The 9,470-nt window shown below is 36.2% G+C and overlaps 1 protein-coding gene across 1 annotated transcript in view; it reads left to right on the top strand.

Annotated features, from left to right (window-relative positions):
* Window positions 1-392: 392 nt before the first annotated feature.
* Window positions 393-9,470, top strand: part of Catsperb (cation channel sperm associated auxiliary subunit beta) — a 160,687-nt gene continuing 151,609 nt past the window's right edge. The window contains exons 1-2 of the mRNA XM_028888308.2: window positions 393-536; window positions 5,416-5,494. Of these exons, the coding sequence (XP_028744141.1) occupies window positions 5,416-5,494 (79 nt within the window). The 5' untranslated portion in view covers window positions 393-536. The remainder of the gene's footprint in view (window positions 537-5,415; window positions 5,495-9,470) is intronic.

Raw genomic sequence — 9,470 nt, 5'->3', positions numbered from 1 at the left:
AACCTTTTCACCCTGTGATTTTACTTGTTTATCTTGCAGTAAGTTCATTTGACAGTCATACCTTTTAAGTCCTATTTATTTTTCAAGACAAGTATGAAGCTCTTCAATGACAGGTTGCCTTAAGTGTCAATGTATAGAGACAGGATGGCCTTTTGACTGTTATGTTTTCACTTATGTACTCAAATAAGCATCTGAACACTCTAAAATGGATATTATATTAAAGATGATAGATTTGGAAAACTATTACTTCTCATAGATTTTCAAAGAAAATCTGCTATACTCTTGATGGAGGCAGTTAGTTGGAAATTCCAACTGCCTATCCTTTAGATTTTTCTTAGCAGGCTTCTGTACTTAGTAGCAGCTGATTGGCTGTTACCAAAGTTAAGTGGACTGTTAAGGTAGTCAACTGTAAAAACTCAGCTAAGGCAGTCAACTGTGAAAACTCAGCTCTTGATAGTTGGATCTTTAATCTACAGAAGAAACAAGGCTAAAATGTAAACAACAAAACAAAAGACAAGGGAGACATACAATTAAAGGTAATTATAGTAATGAATACTAAAATAAGCTTCCTGCAATAATATTAATTGATGTAATCACTTTTCTGTGACAATCAAATAGCTACAAATGAGACAAATGGGGAGGAGATAGGCTTGTTCTTTGGTTGAATTCACAATGTTTGTTGTCACAGACAAGAAACACCTCAAACACACTGTCTCAGACAGTTGTGTAAATTCAGTTCTTGATACTGTCTCTGCAGTCTACAGTGTAGACTCTACACAGAAGAAACAGGAGTAAATGTAAAAAGAAAAGGCAACCAGGGAGGAATTAGAGGTAATTATTATAATAATGAATATTAAAATAAGCTCCCTGCTATAATATTAATTTAGTGTAATCACTTTTCTATGACAATGGAAGAGTTACAAATGAACTGGATGGGGAGAAAGTAGGATCCATCTTTGATACAATTTGCAGTGTGTTTGGTACCAGTGAAGAGGGAAATTCCAAATGTCTGGTTTGTCGAAGACAGCTATATAAAGCTCATAATAATTAAAGTTGTCTAACTGTTGTCAGTTTAACTGTTAAGTGAGTTGGAAAAAAAATAAAAAGACATTGCCATTTATCATTGTGTAGCTTCCAAGTTGACTCTGACTAGTAAAAAAGATAGTATAATTGTCTGATAAGATGAAACATCTGAATTTAATAAATTGAAATTTATGTAACTGAAGAAAGAAGTTGTAGAGGTAATCAAATACTTCACTGTAAAGAAGCTGTCAGATATAACAAGCACAGACAGTGTAGAATAACTGTGATATTAGTCTGAGTTAATATTAGTAGTAATATTCAGTATTGATATTAATACTGAATAAAATGTGAACTTAGAGAAACAGCTTACTGAAAAAATTTAATTGTTCAAGATTCACTCAAACCAAAATTTCTCTAGATTAAAAAGTTCCAGTTGGAAAAATGAATATCAACATAAGAAAAAAGGTTATATTGATGGTAAAATGAGATAAAGATATGTGTTACCAGTTTAATGATAGGTCAAATATAATAATTCCTGATACACTTGAATTTTTTTATTTTGTGGCATCTTCATGTGTTGACTGAATTTGTTAAGTCCAAAGATCTTGTTTCTAAGCTAATCTGTTACTAGGTAGTAATGATCTTTAACATGCTTTTATTAGTTACTTTTTTATTACTGTGATAAAATGCCATTGCAAAGCATCTTACAGAAGAGAGTGTATTTGGGCTTCTGGTTCCAGAGGGTTATACTCTATGATGGCAGAGCAAAACCATAGGGCAAGAGCAGGAAGCTGAGGGCTCATATCTTGACCTGCAAGCATAAAAGAGAAAGATGGAACTCTCAAAGCCTGCCTTGAGTGACATACTTCCTCCAACAAAGGTGATACCTCATAAGCCTCCTAAACAGTGCCATCAGTTGAGGACCAAGTGTTCAAATGTCTGTGACTATAAGGGGCAAATCATCCAAACCACCATAGACCCTAAAGTTCATTCTGTCACTAAACTAAAAGAGTACGTAAATAATCTTTAATCCTAAAAACAGGGGTATGCATTTAGTAACAGAGCCATAGGGAACCTGAGACCAATTCTGCTGTGTCTCCTTTGAATTAACTCTCTCAAATCTCTTTCCTCCCTGTGTGTTTAAAATCTTTCACAGTAAGTTCTTAGTTCTTTGGTCAAAGATAAACCATAGCCTAATCCAATAAAATTAAATTAGCTATTTTATGCCTACTTAATAAAAGGAATTAGAGAAGTATTGAGGATAACAATAATATAGGTCAACCAAACTGGAGACCTAGAGTATAATGCATTTCTGTTAAACTAATGAGAAAAGCTTATGGGTTCTAATGGTGTTATATCATTTAATTTGAATGTTTAGGTAAATAATACAAGATTTTGATAAAGATATTGTTTTCTAAATTAAACAATGACCATATCTCAACGCTCAAATTATTCTTACAAAAAATATAATTGAGCAAGCACCATGCTGGTATACTTTATCATGCTAGTTGTCTCCTCTTCCCTGTGACAACTTGTTTCTTAAGGTGACTGAAAGCGTGAATTTTTTTTAATTGAAAAAAATGTTTTCATACAAAATAGTATGATCACAGTTTCCCCTCCCCCAACTTCTCTTTAATCCTCACCTCCCCACCCAACTCCATGCCCTTTTAGACTCTCTCCCTTTAAAATTCAGACAAGTAAATGAAAGAGAAAAAAACACAAGAAACACAAATACACAAAGCCATAAAATCCCCAAATTGGAAACTATAACATATAAGCCAAAGCCAGTAGCACCAAAAAACAAACAAACAAACAAACAAACAAACCCAAAATTTCTAAACAAAGCAATTTGAGATCAAAAGGCCACAAAAATGCCATTGAGTTTGTTTTGTTTTGTGTTGGCCATCTACTACTAAGCATAGAACCTAACCTTAAGTTTGGTTAATATACCCAGTGAGACTCCATTGAAGGAAACTAATTTTTCCTTTGCAAGCTGATGTCAATGGGCGATAGCTTTTTGGTTAGGGATGGGAGACCATGTCCTCTTCCCTCCTTCACACTGGGATCCCATCTGGCTTAAACCTGTCCAGCTCCTGGCATGCTACCTAATCTCTGTGAGTTCATATGTGGATCAGTCGTGTTGTGTCTGGAAGACACTGCTTGGAATCATCCATCCATTCTAGCTCTTAAAATCTTTCTACCTCCTCTTTTGCAGAGCTCCCTGATCCCCAAGGGGAGTAGTTTGATGAACATCCCATTTAGGACTGAATATTCCAAAATCTCTCACTCTCTGTGCATTGTCTAGTTGTGGGTGTCTGTGTTAGTTCCCATCTATTGCAAGAAATAGTTTCTCTGATGATGACTGAGTGAAGTACTGATCTATGGGTATATCAGAATATTGATAGGAGTCATTTTATTGTTATGTTCCTTTAGCAAAACAATATTATTTGGTTTTATGGTAGGCCTATGACCTATCCAGTCTCAGGCTCTTGGCAAGCTGAGCAGTGTTAGAGTTCCATCTCATGGAGTAGGCTTTAAATCCAATCAGAAAAGTGATCATGCAGGCAGATCACCTTTGTAGATCACAGAGTTTGTAGCTGGGTTCGTGGTTACCTTTCTCTACTGGTAGCTTGATAAGTACCTTTCAGTACCATGAACTCTAGAGAGTAGGGGTAAAATCTCTAGTTAGGATCAGCTCGGCATATCTGTAGTCACTGAGATATGTAAGCATTGTCTTCAACAATAGGGCCTTGCCATTAATTTGTGGAGAACAAATAATACATGAATTTTTCAATTTTTCCAAGGTTGTTGTGATGGTGCATGCCTTTGATTCTGGCACAAGGAGGCAGAGGCAAGTTGATCTCTGTGGGTTGAAGAACAAACTGGTATCCATAGTAACTTGCAGGCCAGCACAGTGAGACCCTTTCTCTAAAAATAACCAAGTAAATAAAAAATAGACTTTTTTTGAAAATATAAAAATGGTAAATTCAAAATCCAATGGATATTTGAACATTTTGCCAATAAATATTCTTAAATAAGCAAAGCAGATTTTGAGGGAGGGAACACACTAATTAGTTGAGACGTTATCAAGGGCCCTCCAGAGTCTGAGATTTTAGTCAACTTGAAGTTGTTAAGTCAGGCTTATACCTGTTTTCTTGGGTCCTGGCAATAGAAATGAAATTCCTAGGTTAGAGACAAAAGGTATCATTGCTCACAGAGAGAAGCATAGCCAGAGTATCAGCATGAAGCTTTTTCTAATTCCTTCACTCCCAAAGTCCAACAGCATTTCCTAGGGTTCCATAACAAAGTAGCATACACTGGGTAGATTAAGCAACAGAATGTTTTTTCACAATTCTGGGGGCCAGGAGCCTAAGGTCAAAGTGTTACCATGGTTGATTTCTACTGAAGTCCCTGAGAGAATGATCTAGTCTGGCCTCTCCCGTGAGTTTATAGATGATTGTCTTGTCCCTGTCTTTGCTTTATCTTCTCTTTGTGTAACTCTGTGCCCAAGTTTACTCAACTTTTAAGGATACTAGACATTTTCAGTTAGAGCATCTTTCAATGACCTCATTCTCTAAATATGATCTCATTCTAGGGGTTAGGACTTCAATATGTGAGTTTTGTTATAAATGACTCAGTCTATAACAGATACTTACACAGGTCATGAGATGCATCACAGGGGAAGAACACTAACATTAGGAGAATCATCATGGAAACTGGCCTGCTGTTGCAACTCCTTCACATCTTTTGGCAGCAAACACAACCCTGAGAAAAGCCCTGAATCAAGAGCACCAGAGACTTGCATTCTTACTATACTCAGCAAGAATATGCAAGGAAGGACTTGGGACCATGTAGACTTCATCTAAATCTAGGTATTCAAAATATTGTCAAAATAGTAAAAGAAAAAAAAAGATTGTCAGTTTTATCATCCTTAGAGCATTTACTGATCTAGGCAGATTCTTGATCTGTATATCTTATACAGATCATATAGATCTTAATCTAATATCATGACTCTCACTTCTCCCACTGTTACTTATATTGAAGAAAATCCCAAGCCCCAACCTCTCTGTTTCTCACTATGACCATACTTTTACATATTTTAAATACACAGTAGGAGATAAATTAGAATGTAGTCATGTTGTGTGTCTATTTTAGGGATTTGTTGGTTGGCCAATTGTTAATTGGGTGCTGGGGATTAAACCCAGGGCTGTGTGCTTGCTAAGCAAGTACTCTACCTCCCTCTTTATCATCTGCTTTTTTCACATGATAAAAAAATAGTCTTAATTTGAAGAGATGCTTTCTTCACCTTTGTGTAGTTGTTTTTATGTCTAAAAATGCAAAATAATATTTTCAGAGTAACTGAATAGAAATAACTTATATTTATTCCAACAGATGGAATCACCGCTTATATATGTTATGATTTTACTTTTGAATGTGTTTGAATTTTCATCAGGAATTGTATATAATAAACGTAAGTATCAGACTCTCTCTTTTTCAGGAGTTCTTATTCATAACCTTTTCTCATTTATAGTTCAAATATTATCCATTTAATATTTTTTCTTGACAGTATTTTCCCATTGTTTTTATACATTATCTATTTGCTCTAGCCCAGGTGTATAGTATTGTCATTGTGAACCCATTATTACCAAGTTGTGTATTCCAACTTTTTTTGATAACATATTGTCACTTCCAAGTCATTGAATGTTCACCATTAACAGCAGATTAATCATGGCAAATACTTTATTATTTGAACAGATATAATTTTTTTCCTTGATGTATGAACTCTTAGGCTATCAAATTAAAAGGATAATTTCCTGAAAAAACAAATATATGGATAGAATTAGTTCACAAGTGAGTTACTTCACTTATACCCAGAGAGTCTTGCCCCAGGACCCTACCCTGGGACACAACCAGTCCCCAGGAACACCCACCCAACTTTGTCCCAGTTGCTAGCCAGCAGGCAAAACTCCTACAGGAAGGCCCCCACACACACCAAAATTCCCCCACCAGACCCTACAATCTGCATGCCCTGCCCCTATATCCATCTGCCTGAGTCCCCAGAAACTTCCAGAGGTATGGAAAGCAAACCACCAGCTCTCATTGGATCAAGAGTTGCTGGCCAGCAGGCAAAACTCCTGAAGGAAGGCACCCTCAATGAAAACCTCCCACTGGACCTTGCAACCTACATGCCCTGCCCTCATACCCATTCGCCTGAGACCCCAGCAACTTCCTGAGGCACAGAAACCAAACCACCAGCTCTCATTGGACCAAGAGAGGAGGAGATGGGCAGACATCAAAGCAAAAATACATATAATAACATAAAGAGCAATACAGCATCACCAGAACCTAGTCCTCTTTCAATAGCAAGGCCTGAACATCACAATGTAGAAGAAGCAGAAGAAAGTAACCTTAGGAATAGCATCGTGAAGATGCTAGAGGCCGTTCAAGGAAAAATGAAGAATGAAATTGAGGAAAAGACAAAAAAAATTGGAAGAAACCAATAAAGAAATAGAGGAAAAGACAATTAAACTTTGGAAGAAATTAATAAACCCTTAAAGAAAGCCAAGAAAACCACGAAAAAAGCAATTAAACATGTGAAGGAAACAGGTCAAGACCTGAAAAGGGAAATAGAAACAATGAAGAAGACACAGAGGAAATGCTGGAAATAGAAAATCTGAGTAAACGAACAGGAAACACAGATGCAAGCATAACCAACAGAATACAAGAGATGGAAGAGAGAAGAATCACTGGTGTAGAGGATACAATAGAAGAAATATATTTGTCAAAGGAAATACCAAAGCCAAAAAAAGTCATAACACAAAACGTCCAGGAAATCTGGACACCATGAAAAGGCCAAAGCTAAGAATAATAGGGATAGAAGGAGGAGAAGAATACCAACTCAAAGGCACATAAAATATATTCAACAAGATCATAGAAGAAAACTTGCCCAACTTAAAGAAGAAAATACCTATGAAGACACAGGAAGTCTACAGGACACCAAACAGATTAAACGTCCCCCAAAAGTCCTGTTGCCACATAATAAACAACTAAACCTACAGAACGAAGAAAGAACATTAAGAGCAGCAAAGGAAAAAAGGCCAAGTGACTTATAAAGGCAAACCCATCAGAATAACACCTGACTTCTCAATGGAGACTGAAAGTCAGAAGGACCTGGACAGATATAATGGAGACACTAAGAGACCATGGATGCCAGGCTAGAATAATATACTCAGCAAAACATTCAATCACCATAGACAGAGTGAACAAGACATTCCAAGACAAAAACCAGATTTAAACAATACCTATCCACAAATCCAGCCCTACAGAAAGCTCTAGAAGGAAAATTCCAACCTAAAGAATTCAGATACACCCACACAAACAAAGGCAATAGATAACCCCACAGCAGTAAATCCCAAAGAACAGAAATATACACATACTACCACCAAAAAAATAACAGGAATTAACAATCACTGGTCATTAATATCCTTTAATATCAACAGAATTAATTCACCTATAAAAAGACACAAGCTAATAGAATGGATACAAAGGCAGGACCCATCTTTCTGCTGCATACAAGAAACACACCTCGATTTCAAAGATAGACAGTACCTCAGAATAAAAGGCTGGGAAAGGTCTTTCCAATCAAATGGTCTTAAGCAAGCTGGTGTAGCTATCCTAATATATGATAAAGTAGACCTCAAACTAAAATCAATCAAAAGAGGTCAAGAAGGACGTTACATACTCATCACAGGAAAGATTCACCAAGATGAAGTTTCAATTCAGAACATTTATGCTCCAAACACAAGGGCAGCCGCATATGGAAAAGAAATATCATTAAAGCTCAAATCACACATTAAACCCCACACATTAATAGTGGGAGACTTCAACAACCTACTCTCACCACTGGACAGATCTGCCAAATGGAAACTTAACAGAGAAATAATGGGTTTAACTGATGTTATGACTCAAATGGACTTAATCGATATATACAGAACATTCCACCCTAACAAAAAAGAATATACCTTCTTCTCAGCACCCCACGGAACCTTCTCAAAAAATGACCACATACTCAGTCACAAAGCAAATCTAACACAACAAAAAAATTGGAATAACCTCCTGTATTCTATCAGACCACCATGGTTTAAAGTTAGACATCAACAACAACAAAAATTACAGAAAGCTTACAATCTCATGGAAACTGAATAATGCTCAACTGAATCACCAGTTGGTCAAGGAAGAAATAAAGAAATTAAAGACTTCCTAGAGATCAATGAAAATGAATATACTACATAACCAAACTTATGGGACACTATGAAAGCAGTGCTAAGAGGAAAATTCATACCACTAAATGCCCACATAAAGAAGTTGGAGAAATCTTACACAAGTGACTAAACAACACACTTGAAAGCTCTAGAACAAGGAGAAGCAAAGTCACCCAGGAGGATTAGAGGACAGGAAATAATAAAATTGAGATCTGAAATCAATAAAGTAGAAACAAAGAGAACAATACAAAGAGTTGGTTCTTTGAGAAAATCAACAAGATAGATAAGCCCTTATCCAGACTAGCCAGAAGGCAGAGAGAGCATCCAAATTAACACAATCAGAAATGAAAAGGGAGACATAACAACAGACATGGAGGGAATTCAGAGAATCATCAGGTCATACTTCAAAAACCTGTATTCCACAAAATTGGAAAATCTGAAAGAAATGGACAGTTTTCTGGATAGGTACCACATACCTAAGTTAAATCAAGACCAGATAAACTATTTAAATAGACCAATAACCCCTAAAGAAATAGAAACAGTCTTTAAAAGTCTCCCAACCAAAAAAAGCCCAGGGCCAGATGAATTCAACACAGAATTCTACCAGATCTTCAAAGAAGAGTTAATACCAATACTCTTTAAGTTTTTCCATACAATAGAAACAGAAGGAATGTTACAAAACTCCTTCTATGAGGCTACAGTTACTCTGATTCCCAAGCAAAACAAAGATGCAACAGACCAATTACAGACCAATCTTCCTCATGAACATTGATGCAAAAATACTCAATAAAATATTGACAAACAGACTCCAAGAACACATCAAAACAGTTACCCATCATTATCAAGTAGGCTTCATCCCAGAGATTCAAGAGTGGTTCAACATATAAAATTTAGTCAATGTAATACACCATATAAACAAACTGAAAGAAAAAAAACCACATGATCATTTCATGAGATGTTGAAAAGGCATTTGACAAAATCCTACCCCCTTTATGATAAAAGTCTTGGAAACATCAGGAATACAGGGAACATACCTAAACATAATAAAGGCAATTTACAGCAAGCCCACAGCCAACATCAAATTAAATGAAGACAAACTCAAAGTGATTCCATTAAAATCAGGAACAAAACAAGGCTGTCCGCTCTCCCCATATTTATCCAATATAGTACTTGAGGTTGTAGCTA

The sequence above is a fragment of the Peromyscus leucopus genome, chromosome 14 (assembly GCF_004664715.2).
Source record: "Peromyscus leucopus breed LL Stock chromosome 14, UCI_PerLeu_2.1, whole genome shotgun sequence".
NCBI classification, from domain to species: Eukaryota; Metazoa; Chordata; class Mammalia; order Rodentia; family Cricetidae; genus Peromyscus; species Peromyscus leucopus.
Note: the sequence above shows the minus strand (reverse complement) of the source record. Positions and strands in the feature narration are given on the sequence as shown.